An 18,088-nucleotide genomic window follows, 5' to 3' on the forward strand; every position below is an offset into this window, starting at 1 on the left:
TCTTTTGACTGAATTCATGATGTGAGTTATAATTTAGATATTGACCAGACCATGTTGGTTTTCTAAACCAATCTGTAAAAATGTTACCTTCAGGTGCTTTTTAATCGAAATGTCTAAAAATTGTATGGTATTATTATTTTCAAGTTCATGTGTAAAATTTAAAGAGTCTTCTACATTGTTAAAAGTTTGAACCAATTCATTAATTTTGTCAGTAGGAATTATAGCAAAAATGTCGTCGACATATCTTTTATATATTAAAGGTTTGAATTTTAAATTTTTAAGGGCTCTACTTTCGACATCTTCTAATACTAAATTGGAAATGATTGGAGATAAGGGAGAACCCATAGGACAACCAAAAACTTGTTTATAGTATTTGTTATTGAATGCAAAAATAGTGTTATTAAAAACAGTTCTTATTGCCACTAGAATTTCATTTTTTGAAATTTTTGTAAGATTTTTATTGGGATTTAATTTTTCTTCAACAACATCCAAGGCTAAATCTAAAGGTATATTGTCGAACATGGAAACAACATTTAGTGAAATCATGGAATAAGAATTTGAAATTTTTTGATTTTTTAGACAGGTTTTGAAGTACCAACTATCTTCAACAAATGAATCAGTTTTTCCTGATACTGGTTTTAAAATTCTGGATAAGTATGAAGGTAAATTATAGGTCGGGGAACCTATGGATGAGACTATTATTCTCCATTTTAAAACAGGTTTATGTACTTTAGGGAGAGCATAAGCTTTTGCTACGATGGAACCACGTGTTTTTAAAATATAGGACATTTTATCATTAATATATGTTTTTTGTTCTCATCTTTTAATAATATCATTACATTTCTCTTCTACAGAAGGTGCCAAAGATGTTTTTACTTGTTTGTATAGATTTGTATTATTTAGCATTGTTTCTACAGTTTTTTTATAATCATTGAAATTAGAAGCTACGGTCATATTTCCTTTGTCCGCTTTGACAAATATAATGTCCTTATTATTTGATTGGAACTTTTCTACTTTTTCTATTTCATGTAAATTATCTTGATTTTTAAATTTATTGTTACACATGAAATTTGAGATAAGTGTGGTAATTTCCTTTCTGATATTTTGTTTTTTGTCAGGCTGTAAGTCTCGGATACTGTTTTCCAAATTTGCTATGATATTATTAACCGGAATTTTTTTGTTATTCATTTGTTATTCATTTTTTTGTTATTCATGGTGAAACGATGGCGCCGAGATTCAATTGACCAGGGATATACACACAGTGGCGGTTTGCTCCTTCCCAGGCGCATAATGTGCATATTTTTAAATTAGTAAAAAAAATCCACAATAAGGCCATTTATCGAAAACCTCATCTGTGATGGATTGTATTGGGTCCTTTAGATAATGTAGTTAAAATATTAACTTTAAAATACTTATAATTGTACGAGGAAAGTTGCCATTAAGTTGAAAATAAGGCCCTAGGAAGCGCCTTAAGGTTTAAACTGATTCCAGATTCTTGGAAAAGTTTAAGGGTAATTTATCCTATCAATTTGAGGAATTTAGGGCTGTTCAAATTTACCGCAAATGTCCGAAATTACCCCCGCTTATAGCTACTTGTGAAAAATCACTTTTTCGGGGTTTTAGAATAACTTATAAAGGCTTGAGAAAATGTTCAGCGAAATTTTGAGGACCTTCAGAGAATTTTGAAACAAAAAAATGTGATGAATCAATCATATTGGGCGTCCACCATTAAGGCGCTTCAAATGGGTATCCGTTTCACTTGATCCACCATACCTCTATAAGGATGAATTGCTGAACGTAATATTTTTACCACTTGATCTAAAGGCAATTACACTGTTTTTGATAAAGAGATTTTTCCAGAAAATGTTTTTTTTTAAATTGAAAATGGATTGTGTTTTTGCTCCAGAAACCGGCAACATTGGTAGGCCAGCGTACACAAAAGTCTGAGTATTGCCAGTTTCAGGCGCAAAAAAATTCATTTTTAATTACAAAAAAAGAAATATTTTCGTCACTGCTCCCAAAAGCACTCCTCAATCCAAAATTGCAAATTGTGCACGGAATGTACAACATTCAGCACTCTTTTTCGTTTTTTTTTCGTCTCTTTTTTTTGGTAAAAATTATTTTTGTTGGTCTCGTATCACAGAGATGAGATTAGAAAAAAGAGTGTAGAAAAAAGTATTAAAAATAGTAAAAGTATAAAAAAAGTATATAAAATAAAAATATTTTGAATTCAACATGAAACACTTTAAATTATTAAGATTTTAAGTCGAAAAATGTATTGCATTTTCAACACAAAAATAAAATTTTCAACTAGAAAAGATTTTCTTCCAGAAGAGACGAATTTTTAACAAAATAATTCCCCTTTTAACAAATCAGTTAAGTTTTGATGCTAAAAATACATTTTTTTTTAAATCAGATGAATTTTCAACCAAACAAGATCACTATTCTACCAAAGATAAATTTATCAATCCATCAGTTTTCCACCAAAAGACGAATTTTTAGCAAAATTCATGAATTTTTGACTAAGAAATTGACTTTTTAAATTATAAAAAATTAATTACAAAATCAAAATGAAATATTTTAATTCTTAGTTGACTTCTAACCAACTATAAAAAAATTATTAATCAAATAGTTAAATTTTTAACAAAAAAGATGAGCTGAAAAAGAGAAATGAGTTTTCAACTAAATAGTTGAATATAGCCAAGAAAGACGAATTTCCAAAAAACAAGATGTCATTTTTACATAAATAGATCAATTTTCTACCCAAGCAAGACGAATTTTAAACAAAATAGAATGAATTTTTACCATCATTTCTTAATTTTTAACTAGAAAAGATCAATTTTTAATCTAAAATATCAATTTTAAAATAGCTTCTTTTCTACAAAATACTTACATTTTCATAAAAACAGTTTAATTTGTACAAAATATTAAAATTTTAAAACAAAAATATTAATTTAAAAAAAAATTTCATCTAAATGTTTAAATTCAACCAAAAGAGAAGAATTTTAATTAATATATTTAAATTCTCTAGCAAAGTAGTTGAATTGTTATCTAAAAAGATGAGTTTCCGACTAAAACTATCAATCTGAAAGAAAAAAAAATATCAACAAAAAAGTTGAATTTGCAACCCGTGAACATGATTTATCAATAAAAAAGTTAATTGTCTACCAAATATTCATATCTAAACCTTTTAACAAAAGAGATTTATTTTTAATTAAATAGTCGTTATTTTTAACGAAAAACGATGCAATTTTTTTAAAACTAGATAAATTTTCTACCCTGAAAGATGAATTTTCAACGAAAAAAATGACTTTTTAACCAAATTTGTGAATTTTTAACCAGGAAAGATCAATTTTCAAATTTAAATATCAATGTTAAACAATAAATAAATGAATAAATGTAATAGTTTAATTTGTAGTTTTGAAAATTAATTCTGAATTCAAAAATAGGTATTTTCATCAAAATAGTTGAATTTTAAACCAAAAAGATCATTTTTCAACTTAAAAAGACGAATTTACAACGAAAAAGAATGACTTTTTTAACAAATTTGACACTTTTTAACTAGAAAAGGTCAATTTAAAATTTTAAATATCAATGGTAAACAAAATATGATTGTTTTATTTTTAATTAAAAAAATGTATCTTCAACAAAACCGTTGAATTTTGAACCCTTAGACATGATTGATCAAAAAAATGTTTATTTTCTACGAAATAGTTACATTTTTATGAAAACAGTACAAAAAATAAGAAGAGATTTCACTAAAAATTCAAATTCTCTACCGAAAGAGATTAATTTTTAACGAAGAAAATTGTTATTTTTAACTAAAAAATATGTGTTTCCAATTAAAAAAATATGAGTGTTAAAGAAAATCTGGAATAAACACATTTTTATTTAAAAATAAAGCATTTCTAAATAAAAAAAAGTGGTATTTTCACCAAAATAGTTAAATTTCCAACTATAATCATGAATTTAATAAAGAAATTAATTTTTGACCAGTCAAATTTTAAGACCGTGGACATAATTTATTAAGAAAAAGCTTTATTTTCTATTAAATATTTACGCAAAAAAATCATTCAAGTGTTTGAATTTAACCAAAAAAGACGAATTTTCAACAAAACATTTAAATTTTCTACCAGAAGACCTTGATTTTTAACCAAACAGTTGTAATTTTCAAAAAAAAAGTTTCAATTTTTACAAAAATAGATGAATTTTCATCCTAAAAACACGAATTTTCAACAACAATAAAAATTAAGTTTTAGCAATATTTCTAAATCTTTAATTAGAATAGATCGATCATCCATTTCAATTATCAATGGTAAACAAAGAAACGATTTATCAAAAAAGAGAACAAAATCAATTTAATTTTTACAAAAATGTTGATTTTATAATGGAAAATATTATTTTAAAAAATGTCATCCAAATGGTTGAATTAAACCAAAAAATACAAATTTCTAGAAAAAATGCAAATCCTTTATACAAAAAGAGATTGATTTTTAACCAAGCAGTTGTAATCTGTAACCAAAAAAATGCAATTTCTGCCAAAGAGATAGCTTTTCAAACAAAAAAGACTCATTTTTAACGAAAAATAATAACTATTTAACAGAATGTTTGAATTTTCAAATAGAAAATATCAATTTTAATTCTTTTTTTACAAAATTGGAATAGTTACATTTTTAGTTTGAAAAATTATTTTTCAACAAGCAAAAAAAACTTATTTTCTACAAAAAAAGTAAATTTTCAACACCAATACACTATTTCTCAACAAAAAATGTATTTTTAACTTAATAGTTAAATTATCATAAAAATGGTTTAATTTTTCAAAAAAGTTGAGTTTTTACCAAAAATATGAATTAAAAAAAATAGATTTAAAACAAATAATTCAGTTTAACCGAAAGAGGAGAATTTTTAAAAAAGTAAATTAAGGGAGGAGGGGGATGGGGTGAGGTATAAACGGCAAAAATCTGTAACATAATTTATGAATGGTCCCCAAGGGTGGATCTACCACAGCCTCGGCGGGGTGATTCGTAAACGCTCCACTCACGTATGATGACGTTCGGGGTTCAAGTCCGGACTAAGACATATTTTTTTTTCTTGTTTCGCCAAAAATGCTAAACCAGAAATCGACTCTAGCCAAGATTAAAAATAAAATAGTACTATCCCAAATATCAGTTTGAATAAACAGCTAATTTAATTTCTCTTTTCAGGCCTTTCTCTCATTCCACAGCTATGGCCAATATATTTTGTATCCTTGGGGCTACGATCGTCGTGTGCCACCAGATTATACCGATCTTGACAGAGTTGGACAACAAGCTGCAGCAGCAATGAAAGCAGCTGGAGGTGCTGGAAGCGATTACACTGTAGGAAATAGTGCAAGCACCCTCTACGCAGCTTCTGGTGGCTCTGATGACTGGGCGAAGGCAATTCACAAGATCAAGTATACCTACACGATTGAATTACGGGACACGGGTAAATTTGGATTTGTTTTGCCCGCCCGGTACATCATCCCCACTGCCAAGGAAGCGCTCGCTGCTGTGACCGTGATCACCGAAGCAAGTAAAAAGTCTTAGAAACTAGGTCACCCTCTCTTATATCTTGCTTAGAACTCATCTGTTGAAATGAACCAGTAAAGTATTACTGATTGAAGCAGCCAAAAGTGTGTCGCTGACAATCAGTGAGAATTTATTTCTTCAGTCAGTTGAATTTCGTCACTGGTTTAAGCAGTGAGATTAAATGATTTGAAAAGTGATTTTTACTGGTTTGACTAGTGATTTTCACTGGCTTAACCAGTGATTTTCACTGGCTAAACCTATGATGTTTACTGGCTTTTCACTGCCAGTAGTGGCGCGTTGTCTTTCATCAGCTGGTTAGGTATGATATGTATCACATCATTGGTTAAATCAGTGAGGTTGACTAGTTTAACCAGTGAGTTTGGCTGGTTTCTCAATGCAGGTAGTCAAGTAGGTGTATGCTTGTCTTTCAACAGCTGGTAAGGTATGACACTTTTCATTCTTGACTCTTGTGATCACACAAAATACTGATTGAACCAGTTATGAAACAAAATACTGATTCAACCAGTGCTAACTCAAAATACTGATGAAAACCAGTTTTTCATCCAGTGATAACTAAAAAATACTGATTCAACAAGTGCCAAATTAAAATACTGATTCAATCAGTGATAACAGAAAATACGGATTCAACCAGTGCTAAATAAAAATACTGATTTAACCAGTGATAACATAAAATACTGATTCAACCAGTGATAATTCAAAATGCTGATTAAAATCGTGATCACACAAAATACTGATTCAACCAGTTATGAAACAAAATACTGTTTAAATCACTGATAACATAAAATACTGCTTCAACCAGTGATAACTAAAAAACACTGATTCAACCAGAGATAAAAAATACTGATTCAACTAGTGCTAACTCAAAATACTGGTTCAACCAGTGATAACACAAAATACTGATTCAACCAGAGATAAAAAATACTGATTCAACCAGTGCTAACTCAAAATACTGGTTCAACCAGTGATAGCACAAAATACTGATTCAACCAGTGATAACAGAAAACACTAATTCAAATAGTGATAACATAAACTACTGATTCAACCAGTGCTAACTGAAAATACTGATTCGACCAGTGGCAATTTCACTAGTTCAGTTGAAGAGAGAATTTAATCCTGAAATCACTTAAAGTAATAGTGATTATAATAAAATAGCTAATGTATCATTAGCATCAATATTCAATAGCGACAATTGTGATCAATCAATTCTAAAGTAAATCAGATTATGAGTGAAATCAAGAATTTTACAAAAACCATCTACAGATTTTTGGTATATGATTGACCATTCATAAACTTGTTATATATAAATGTATTGTATGTTATAATATAAAATAATGCGAACTTTATAAGTCCGTGATATCGAAAAGTGATTGTATTTATATATTTTTAATTAATAAATAAATTTTAATCAGTACTCGATGGCTCATTAATAAAAAATATTTTTTCCCTGAAATCCTGAAAAAACTTGATATTTTAACCGAAAAGATGAATTATCAAACAAGAAGGTTAACTTTCTAACATGAAAAAAAAAAGAATTTTCATATTAATACCGGAATTTTCACCCGAATATTTCAATTTTTTACTGAAGAAGATAACATTAATTAAATAAAAAATGGAGAATTTCTACCAAAAGAGTTTAATTTTCAACTCAAAAAGATTGATTTACAGCGAAATAAATAAAAAAATTTTTAGTAAAAAAATGATTTTTAACCAAGAAGATGAATTTCAAACCTAAGTGCTGAGTGTTTGACAAAAAGAAAAGGAATGGTATCAATGTAGTTAGACTTTCAATTAATTAATTAAATTTTTTACCGGGAAAGATGATTTCTCAACGAAAGATTTGAAAGGCAATATTTGAACTCAAAAACGATTTTAATTTAAAATAAAAAATTGGATTTGACCCAAAAGGACAGATTATAAGGAAAATAGTTTAATCCTCAATTAAAACCGATTGATTTCGAAAAATACATTTTAAATACAAAATAGACAAAGTTTCTATCAACATATTTCCGAAAAAATTAATCATTGACAAAATATTTTAATTTATTAATCAAAAAAGATTAATTCTCAACAAAAAATGTCATTGTTGATGTTTTAAATAAAAAATATTCTAATTTCTAACCAAATACTTCAATTATCAACAGAAGAAATTAATTTTCTATCTACAAATTTCTCTTTCTACAAATTTAGGAAAAAATATATGAATTTTTAAGAAAATAGTTTCAATCTTTATTATGGAGATAAAAAAAATTTTAATAAAAAAGAGAAAGTTTCTGTCAAAATATTTCCGAAAAAATTAGTTATTCACAAAATATTTTAATTTAGTGATAAAAAAATATCAATAAAAACGTTAATTTTTCACTCAGAAGAATGATTGTCTTTTCAAAAAGACAAATATTCAGCAAATTACATACAAAATAATTGAATTTTTGCTAAACAAAGAAGCATTTTTAATAAAGTAGCTACATTTTTAACAAAATATATGAATATTTAGAGAAAAAAATATAAAAAAATATACAATTATGGAGAAAATAGAAATATCCTAATTTACGAAGTTAATACAAATTATACACTTTAATTTTAGGAAAACTTTGAAAAATTTAGAAAGAAATGTAGATTTCTGAATATTTGGAAAAATGTAGTAGCTTTTTTAAGAATTTCAAAAGTTTTCAAAGTTTTTAAGATTCATGGAAAAGTTTTAACTGATTCTTTATAAAAAATAGTTATTTTAAGTAAATATCTTTCAGACTTTTAAGAAAAATTCGAATCATTTCAATATTCATTTAGAAGATTTAAAGGTTTTGAAAACATTTCAAAAGTTTAAGTTAAAAAAAAAACAATGTTTAAAACATCTTAAATAAAGTTTAAAAGTTTCAAGCAAATACAATAATTTTTTTAAACACCTGATAAAATTTATGGGCTTTTTTATTTAAAAAAATTAATTTTTAAAGAAAATTTACAAACATTTTGAAAAATTTCAGAACATCAACATAAAACAAGTGCACATGCGCGTGAATAATGATGTTTATGATTAAAATTATTATGCAAGTATTTATATCACAAAAATTTTTTTTTCTTCCTTCTTTCATTATGATCGTTGCAATGTAGTAATTATGTTTCTAATTACATTTTAATAATGCATTAATAATTTCACTTATTGTGAAAATTCACTTTTCTAAAAAAATAACACCTCGATTTTTTATGCCATTCATTGAAAAAATAAATTTTTGTAATCTTCTCTCTCAAAATTTAGTATTTAAATATTTACCATTTTTATAAGCTTTAAAACTAAACTAATAAAGTGAGTATAATAAATATTAAATTCTTTAAAACAATTTCATAGTAACTATATGATTTTATAAAATAATTGAAGATATCATCATTAGGATTGAGCAGTATTGTTCTAGACCTGCTACAATTCTTCCTTTTCCTGTTAATAATTTTTTTTAATAAATGAAAAATATTTATCAAAATAATACAGCTATCTACTCAAACAAATATGTACTCATTCAGTTGTAAACTGTTCTTTTGAAAATGTTTTCTTGAGCCTCTTTTAGAATTAGGTTTAATCACGTTCGGAATTAATTTTTAAAAAACTTTTAATAAAATATTTTATGAAATTAAAGGTGAATCGGAAACTGGAAAATAGTGTTTTTAAATACTTTAGTATGACTCATCAATCTGAATTTGTTTTCAATGTTTCCTCAATGCTCAAGTCGCACTTATAAGACCCTGAATTAGTTAACACCAACAATTTAATAATTAGCTTAGTTAACACCAAAAATAAAGAGAACTAAAGGTGTTCGAAGAAAGAAAAAAAATTACGACGCAGATTTCAATAACAGTATTTATTAATCTAGAATTAAAAGAATTGTTGATGAATAACCATCGCCGCTCATACAAATCGCAAGCTTTTCGTCAATTGTTCATTATGTACACAACTTACAAACTACATAATTTATACAAATCAAAAGATTTTCGTCAGTCACATTATAATTAACTTATTATTGTAAAGTGATAAAATCACGAGTTTCGCACAATTGCGGATTGTATCCATCCAATATAAGACGAAACTTTTGTGTAAACTGATGGGGCACCAATGCTTCCGCATGGAACAATTCCCCAAGATACAACTCCAACAACTTCTGATTCTCCTCCTTCGTTCTTAGCAATTAGTGGACCACCAGAGTCACCCTGTTAAAATAATAATAATAATAATAATAATAATAATAATAATAATTGCATCTCATCTTTTATAATAGGTTTCGTTAAAAATTGTGAAATGAAATTAATTTAAATGTTTTCCAACATCCTCAAATTGCTAACGTCTTCAATTCGAAACGATTTCGATTTGGGCTGTAATAAGCTTGAATCAATTTTATCCCAAAATAATTAGTTTTATTAGAATTCTGCCTAATTTTAGCAAATGTTTCAAAAAATTTTTATTTGTTTAGAATGCTAGAAATTGAAAGCAATCCTGTTACGATTAGAGAAAAAGTTATCTTGAAACAAAAGCATCGTTTTGTTTTGAACCACCTAAATATGTTTGCTGCACAAAATAGAATGTTTTGACTGTATGATTAGATGAAGTTTGTAAAAAAATGTTCGCTTCAAAAAGATACTTTTTGAGGAAAATGAAATTCTTTTTGACCAAATTTAAGAGAAAATTCCAGTTGTGTCAATGTTTCTGAAACAAAAGAAAATTTCTCTGAATGTAATGCCTTGAGATGAGCTCCAATGATGAATGAAGCATCTCGTTCAACTAAAAGTGAATTGAAATTAATCAAAATGGTTTCAATTATTGTCAGATTTTGGAACGTGTTGAATTCGAAACAATGTCGTTTTTGACTATGACCAAAGTCATTTCAATGCCTACCTTCTCACTGGGTACTTAGTGTCACAAAAAGGAATTAATGAAACTCTAAAAGCGTAATCAGAACTTACACTGCATGCTGATTGACCCCCAGTTAGTGGACCGGTACAAATGTTTGTGTCCTCCAAGGGAGATGGACCTGTAAGTTCTTCAATGGCATTTCTGCAAGTCTTTAAATCAACAACTGGCAACTCCGCAGTTTGCAAAATATCAGGCATGATTGCGTTATTCACATTTGATGTGGATCCCCATCCCGACAAAATAACAGTGCCATTGTGTTCAGCATTGGCTTTGGGAAGGTTGATAGTGTTCACTCTCTCGTTCAGTGTCAAGGGTTTCTTAAGTTTGATCAGAGCGATATCGTATGGGTTAACACCACTAAAATAAAATCAATATACTCCGATTAACAAACAAAAAGTTTCGTTAATTTTCTTCTTCTGTACTCAAAAAGACAGAAACGTAATCTTACCCTGCATAACGCTCATGAACTATGGATTTGGCCACTTCAATAGCCTGTTCAGTCTCTTCAGTTTCACTGATGGTGTGCTTTCCACCTTTTACCACAAAAGTACCATATGATGGAATGGCCAGAATACAATGGCCAGCGGTGAGTATCCAAGATTCGGAGATTATGGTTCCACCGCAGAAATGTCTAAGTTTACTTAAGGGTGGGTACCCCCATTGCAATGATACTTGATGAGGAAATTGACCCTCGGCAGCCTCCTCACCTCCAACAATACGATTGGATAAAGGTGGTAATTTAAAGCCCAGTCGGAGTTTATCTGAAATTAAGTTTTTAATATTTAATTTCCGGTGTGTGCAGACTCACATGTTGGGACTTATATGGCTGCACAGAAATTAAGAAAATAAATCGAAAATTCCTTTTCCAAAAATCAATTTAAGTTTTAGTTTTTGAGTTATAAAATATTTAGGCTGGGCCAATCAGGGTCGCGGTATAAACAGTCGCGCGTACGTGAGGAGGAGTATAATATAGTGTGGAGACCGCTGTTCCTCCTTCGCTGACCCCACTATGGCGCTCTTCTCAATAATACTTCGCTGGACTCCCACTGACGTACGCACGTCTGTTTAAACCGCGCTCCTGATTGGTCCAGCCTAAATATTTTATAACTCAAAAAGTAAGACTTCAACTGATTTTTGGAAAAGGAATTTTCGATTTATTTTTTTTATTTTTATACAGCTATATAAGTCTGGAGAAATCAGTCTGGGCCTATTCAGTCTGAAAATTATCTTTTCAGTTTAAAATTGTATTATTTAGATGATAATTTAACAGTTTTCTTTTTAAAGACAACCTTTTTGGTTGAAAATTCAACCGTTTTGATAAAAATTCATCTTTTTGGGTTAAAACTCAACTCTTTTCGTAAAACATTATCTGTTTTTTTAAATTTATAATTTGTAGCTGATAAATCAACTAAACTCTTTGTTGGATTAAAATTTTTCTCAAACTTCGTTATTTGATTTAAAAGTTTATCTTTTTTAGTATCTGGAAAAGTCAACTAAATTTTTTTGGTATTAAAATTCATAGATTAAATTTTTTTAAATTAAAATTCATCTGTTTTGAGACAAATTTCGTGTTTTTTCAGATAAAAATGCAACTAACAATTTGTTGAAAAGTCATACTTTTTGGTTAAAAATTTAGTTGTTTTATTGAAAATTTAACTATTTTTTAGGAACTTTACTTTTTGTTTAAATTGAATATTTTGGTGTTGGAAAGAGAACTGAATTCCTTTCTGAATGAAAATTCAATTTAATTTTTTTTTTTTAATTGAAAATTCATCTGCTTTAAGAGAAATATCATCATTACTGGATAAATCCAACTGTTTGATTGAAAATTAAACTATTTTCTTAAAAAGTCATACTTTTTGGTCGCTAATTCTACTGTTTATTTAAAATTTTAACTATGTCATAGAAAATTTACTTTTTGTTTACAATTTATATTTTGGTGTTGAAAAATGAACTGAATCCTTTTCTTAATGAAAATTTAACGTTTTATTTATTTTTTAAATTGACAATTCATCTGCTTTGAAAAAATTGGTATCATTTCTGGATAAAATGCAACTATTTGGTAAAAAATTTAACTATTTTGTTAAAAATTGGTCCTTTTGGTTTGAAAAAATTCGTCCTTTTTAATTGAAAATGCAACTTTTTTCGAAAAAATATATTTTTTGTCAACAAAAAAAAGTATATTTTGATCTGAAAAAGTTTACTGAATTTTTTTGTTTGAAAATTTTATGATTTTTTCGAAAATTGTTTTTTTTTTTTTAAATAAAAATTCATCTGTTTTTAAAGAAATGTCTTTTCTGTTGTTGTAAAAATGTAACTATTTGGTAGGGAATTCAATAATTTTATCGAAAAGGTATTCTTTTTGATGGAAAATTCGTCTTCTTGGACTGAAAATTCAATTTTCTTCGTGGTAACTTATTTCTTGTTTAAAAATTCATACTTTGATCGTGAAAAGTCAACTGAAATCTTTTTTAGGAGAAAAGTTAATATATTTTACAAAAATGTTTTCTTAAAAAAATTGATCTGTTTTAGTTGAAATATAATTTTTTTAATGAAAATGCAACTTTTTATTAAAAATCATTTCTATTTGCTCAAATATTCGACTATTTCGTTTGAAAGATTTCGTTGAATGACTTTGAAGAAATCATTTTTTTTAAGATTTATATTTTGAGTTAAAAATTCATCTCTTTGGTTAAAAGTCTAACTATTTTGTTGAAAATTATTCTTTTTTAATTGAAAATTCAACATCTTGGGCAAAAGTAAAACTGTATTATTAAAAATTTATTTTTGTGATTGGAAGCTTATGTGTTTGATTGGAAATTTAACTGTTTAGTGGAAAAGCCTTTTTTTAGAGTTAAAATTAATTTTCTAACTGAAAATGTAACTTTTCCATTTTTTAAGTTTGATCTTTTTTAGTAGAAAATTCTTCTTTTTCTTGAGAAAAAATGCTTCAGTTTCATTTTAAATCCATTTTTTGCTAAAAGATCATATTTTTTCTTGGAAAATTCGATTTTTGTAGAGAAAATTTGTCTTTTTGCTTTTAAGATGATGTTTTTTTATGAATTTCAACTTTTTAATTTTAATATAGACAAGATACTTTTTGGTTGGGAAATTATCTTTTTATTTTGAGCACTCAAATACTATGTTCAAAATTCAATTATTTTATTGAAAATTCAAGTAATTTGTTAAAAAGCCATCTTTTATAGTAGAAAAGACATTTTTTAAAGCAAAAATAAATTAATAAATTTAAATATTTAAAATTTTTAATGAAATAATATTTTATTCCGTTTATCAAAGATTTTATCTTAAAATTACGCACAGTAAGAAGGGGTAGGGTTAGAAATATTTGTAAAATTTGGAACACTGGTAAAAATTAATAGCACTGATTTTAATTTTTTTTAATTTTCATGATTCCAGTCTGACAAAATGCATCAAGATTATTACCTTGTTCATATAGAATAAGATTAAAGTGACGCGAATTTATAAGATCAAACTACTTTCCGCGGTAATAAAAAAGAGAATCAAACGTGAACTAGTTCAAAAAATTGAAATCGAAAAATAATTTTAATTTAATTTAATTGAAATTGTTATCCAACACAAGTTTTTTTATGCGTTTAACAAGACACTTACCCCCATTGACGAAGGCAAGAAGAAGACCGAGGAATACTAATTTTAGAGCCATTTTGACGATTGTGAAGATTCTGATGAAAGTGCCCATTTATATTCTACGATTTTATCAAAGAAAATGACGTACCATCAAAAAAATCTCGTTAATCAATGAACGACACTCTTAAGATAAAGAGAGACTTGCAATAATCAAGGTAGCACTAGAATGATGATCTCGAGTAGATTTTTTGAGTGTTTCAGTAAATGATCGATGCCTGCAAAATTTTATCATAATACTACTTATGAGAAATCGCCTGCATGAAAGTTGATTATTGATTAGTAATTTCGAATTCTGCTCAGACGAAAATGATGGATGAGATCAATATTAATAGGTCGTTGCTAATTACGAGAAATCTTATCTCGCTCGATTTTTCGTGATGGATAATGTCATTATTCTAAGATTGATCCGAGGGTATGACACAGAGTAATTGTAATGGCGAACACTTCTTTGATAAAAAAAATTTGGGGATTTATCTTGCACCATCTTTAATGCAATGTTTATATTGACTGTTTATTATTTATAATTGTACATAATATTTTGGTCTTTCGTATTGAGGAAGTATGCTAAATGGAACAAGTGAGGAATAATTTTCAATTCAAACGAAAAAAAACTTTGTTAAAAAGATATTTTTAAAATTAATTCTTTTTTTAGGGTCTGCAACTTTTACCCGCCCCCGCCTGTTTCACAAAAAATAATCCCGTGTAGAAATTTCCCCGGTTGGCCCTAATACAACAAGGTTTCTGGTCGGATCCCGGTCGGGCTACATTTTTCTCGAATCACGTAGTTTGGGACCGGCCGGTTACTGGCCGGGCCAACCCTGATTAGATCCCATGGTCGGGAGTCGGCACACTTTTTTTTAAGAGCCGTGATGTTATCAAAGACGTAATTATGGATGCTAGATGAATTATTATTTGAAAATTATAATTTAAAGATTTATTAGATCAGTGAAACAAAAATAAGCTTTTTTAAATTCTTTAAAAAGAAGCATTAAATTTTTTCGAATAATTTAGTATTTTGTATTGAACTGTTATCGATTCTGCTATGTGAAACTACAGAAATGATACAATTTTTATAAACTTCTCTATATTCAGACAATGTTTAGCCTGTACAATTTCAAATTTACCGCCATATATAGCGGCTACTATGTCTGTCGTCTGCATAGACCCTCAGTAATTTTCAGTTTCGCACCTGGAACGAGAATGCTCCTTGCACTCACGTCGCGTCATCTCTGAAACACAAAGGATACTGTTAAATATTGATATTTAATACTTATTTTTTATATTTTGAATTTTCTCATCCTAATATTTCAAAGTTTAGAAACTTTTAAACGTTTCGAAAGCTTCAGTAAACTTTACATTTTAATAAAGTTCCCAAAATTGTGTTTATTAAAATGTATTTTGTGAAACGTAAGATAGTTTTTGCAATTCAATTAAAATAAACTGTTACTTAAAAATGGATCTGTTATAAACTTTTTCCTTCACTAAAATCTAAATTTATATCACCTATGTGTATGATTGTGCCTTTTATAACAACTATTTTTCTAATAAAAATAATTGTATTGAATACCTATTTTGAATTCCGCGCCGACTGTGTCTAACCATCGGGCGACCCAGACGCAAGCGCAGTAGCGATTAAGAAGTGCATTTTGTGATTAAAGGTGACTCGTGATTAAAATTCATTAGTGTAGGTTAAAAGAATAAGTGAAAATTAGAGACGCAGAAGAATAAGTATTGGATATATTTGAGGAATATGTCTTTCTCTTTGCCTTCTCTGCCAAAAGTAAGAAATTTATACACTTTTAACTTTCACGTCTAAGCGGTTCTTAAACTATTTGCCTTAAAAACTAGAAATGTTTAGAAGAATAGAATACAATGATTGCTATAAAATGATATTTTTATTGTGTTGAGTATAGGAAACAATGGTTGAAAAAATAATAATTATATTTGCGGAAGGAAGTTCTGATGATTTGACAACACTGTTTCCCGTGCTAATGAAGCCACTAATCTAAGGCTCATGATCCAGATCAACCAGTGTCATAATTTTGCTCCAAATTGTTGCGAAAGCCTTATCTAGAATTATTAATATAATTTGTTGTTCATGATTTCTTTTGCTAAATTATTTAAAATAAATGATAAATAATGACCCTCAATTACCAGAATTGATTTTAATTTTTTTATTAATCCTTGACCCTTGATTAAAATGTTTAACCCCTTAAAATTTTCTCGTACGACGAGCCATTATTTATTTATGGCCTTATATCCCGAAAATTAAAATAAAGAGTGTAATTAACATGGATAGCATTTTCGGTATCCGGACCTTATTGTTTACAACTATTGTTATTAACAAAAAAGCTTAATTAAGAAAATCGATTTTTTCTTAATTCTTGTAATAATGTATGGCACAAAATAAAACTTTTCACTCTCATGACATTTTTTCATACGACTAGCCATTATGTATTAATGGCCTTATAAACAATGGACTTACTACAGCTGGAAAGTGAAAACGGTGTTCTGGTCACTCTTTTCGATGGCATAAAATATACCTTAAGGGAAACCATAGCTTGTGTGTCAGCTGACGGCTTGGCTGTACATCAGCTTCTTGGTTTCTTGAGTCTATCTGCGAGACAGTTTTGCGATGAGTACTTCATACGGCTCCAAACGTGGTTATCAATGAGAGTATTTCCGATTTTAGTCTCAGACAAATCTCCAAAAAATGATGAACACCTGCATTTAATTTTACTTTTCAATAGAATCACTGAAATTTTAATGGCTAAGAAATTTAAAGTGTCCACTTTAAGTTATTTGTTTGGGTTGACAATGGAATTTAACAGGTATTTTCTGCGGTTATTTCCTGATGTGAATCCCATCAACAAAATCTATCATTTAATCCATAACATTGAATGTCTGTATAAATCAGGACCTCTTAGAAACGTTTGCTGTTTGAGATATGAAGCGAGACACAGCGTATTCAAAAGACACGGTAGCGTGTGTGCTAATTTAAAAAAAACTTGCCACTGACAATGGCTAAATTGTGCCAAATATCTCAGTGCGCTGTTTGGTGTGTGGGTGAATCTCAAAAAAAAAAAATTGAATGCACTAAAGGAAGCAATATGTCTGTAGAGGATACATTGAGCGAAGATCAGTTAATTAACATGGGATACCAAAAAGATGACGTTGTGTTTAGGACAGATCGGGCTAAAGTACAGGGTTTGTCCGGAAAGTAATAGGCCTGATTTTCTTCCGCTGCGACTGTACTTCGGAGCGTGCGCGCACCGACTGGATTTGGTAGAGGGCGTTCCTAGCTAACGAACGAGCGGCTGGTCAGTTCAGTGATCCCAGATCTGAAACGAGATGCGGTCCAATACTATGACAGGGCTATGTCCGTGTGAATATAGTAGGAGACGCTGTAAATGACTGAGTTGCGCGCGCAACCCATTTCTCCTCTTCTGAATTTGAAAACTCGAAGATGCACGATTGCCGGTCGGAGAACTTCGTCGATTCTATTTATATATCTATCTGCTAACAGCTAAGTGCTTTGAAATCAATTCAGGGGATTGGGATTTTAATATTTTCAGATTTCGATGCTGACGATTCTCATGATTTGAATAGATCGCGCGCCTCTTGATATGCGTATATTTTGAGGTTATGTTATTTCATCTATAAAATATAAATTATATAAATATTAATACTGTCGGCGAGGAACAAAGTATCTGCAACGAATATCCTTGCCGTCCCGGTACTACTCTATTCATTTGGAGTAGTTCCATGGACGAAGAACGAGCTCAGATCTCTTGATATCGGGACAAGAAAGGTTATGCACATGAACAAAACCATGCATCTTAATTCTTCCGTTCCGCGACTGTACAGCACATAGAGTTGCAAATGGAAGAGACCCTCTTCTTAAAATGGTCAGGAATCACGAGGAAGTAGGCAAAGGAGCATTTCTGTACAAAGCAGCGGA

General features: G+C 28.9%; 2 protein-coding genes across 2 annotated transcripts in view; one reads left to right on the forward strand and one right to left on the reverse strand.

The window, feature by feature from the left end:
* The window catches only part of LOC117183007, a 31,161-nt gene extending 24,543 nt beyond the window's left edge, over nt 1-6,618 (forward strand). Inside the window, exon 8 of the mRNA XM_033376138.1 lies at nt 5,205-6,618. Within this exon, the coding sequence (XP_033232029.1) occupies nt 5,205-5,567 (363 nt within the window). The 3' untranslated portion in view covers nt 5,568-6,618. The remainder of the gene's footprint in view (nt 1-5,204) is intronic.
* A 2,706-nt stretch (nt 6,619-9,324) lies between these two features.
* LOC117183008 overlaps nt 9,325-18,088 on the reverse strand; it is a 42,919-nt gene continuing 34,155 nt past the window's right edge. The window contains exons 7-9 of the mRNA XM_033376139.1: nt 10,910-11,222; nt 10,512-10,818; nt 9,325-9,761 (exon numbers count right to left, since the gene is read on the reverse strand). Of these exons, the coding sequence (XP_033232030.1) occupies nt 9,591-9,761; nt 10,512-10,818; nt 10,910-11,222 (791 nt within the window). The 3' untranslated portion in view covers nt 9,325-9,590. The remainder of the gene's footprint in view (nt 9,762-10,511; nt 10,819-10,909; nt 11,223-18,088) is intronic.

This window comes from Belonocnema kinseyi, chromosome 2 (genome assembly GCF_010883055.1).
Source record: "Belonocnema kinseyi isolate 2016_QV_RU_SX_M_011 chromosome 2, B_treatae_v1, whole genome shotgun sequence".
Taxonomy (NCBI): domain Eukaryota; kingdom Metazoa; phylum Arthropoda; class Insecta; order Hymenoptera; family Cynipidae; genus Belonocnema; species Belonocnema kinseyi.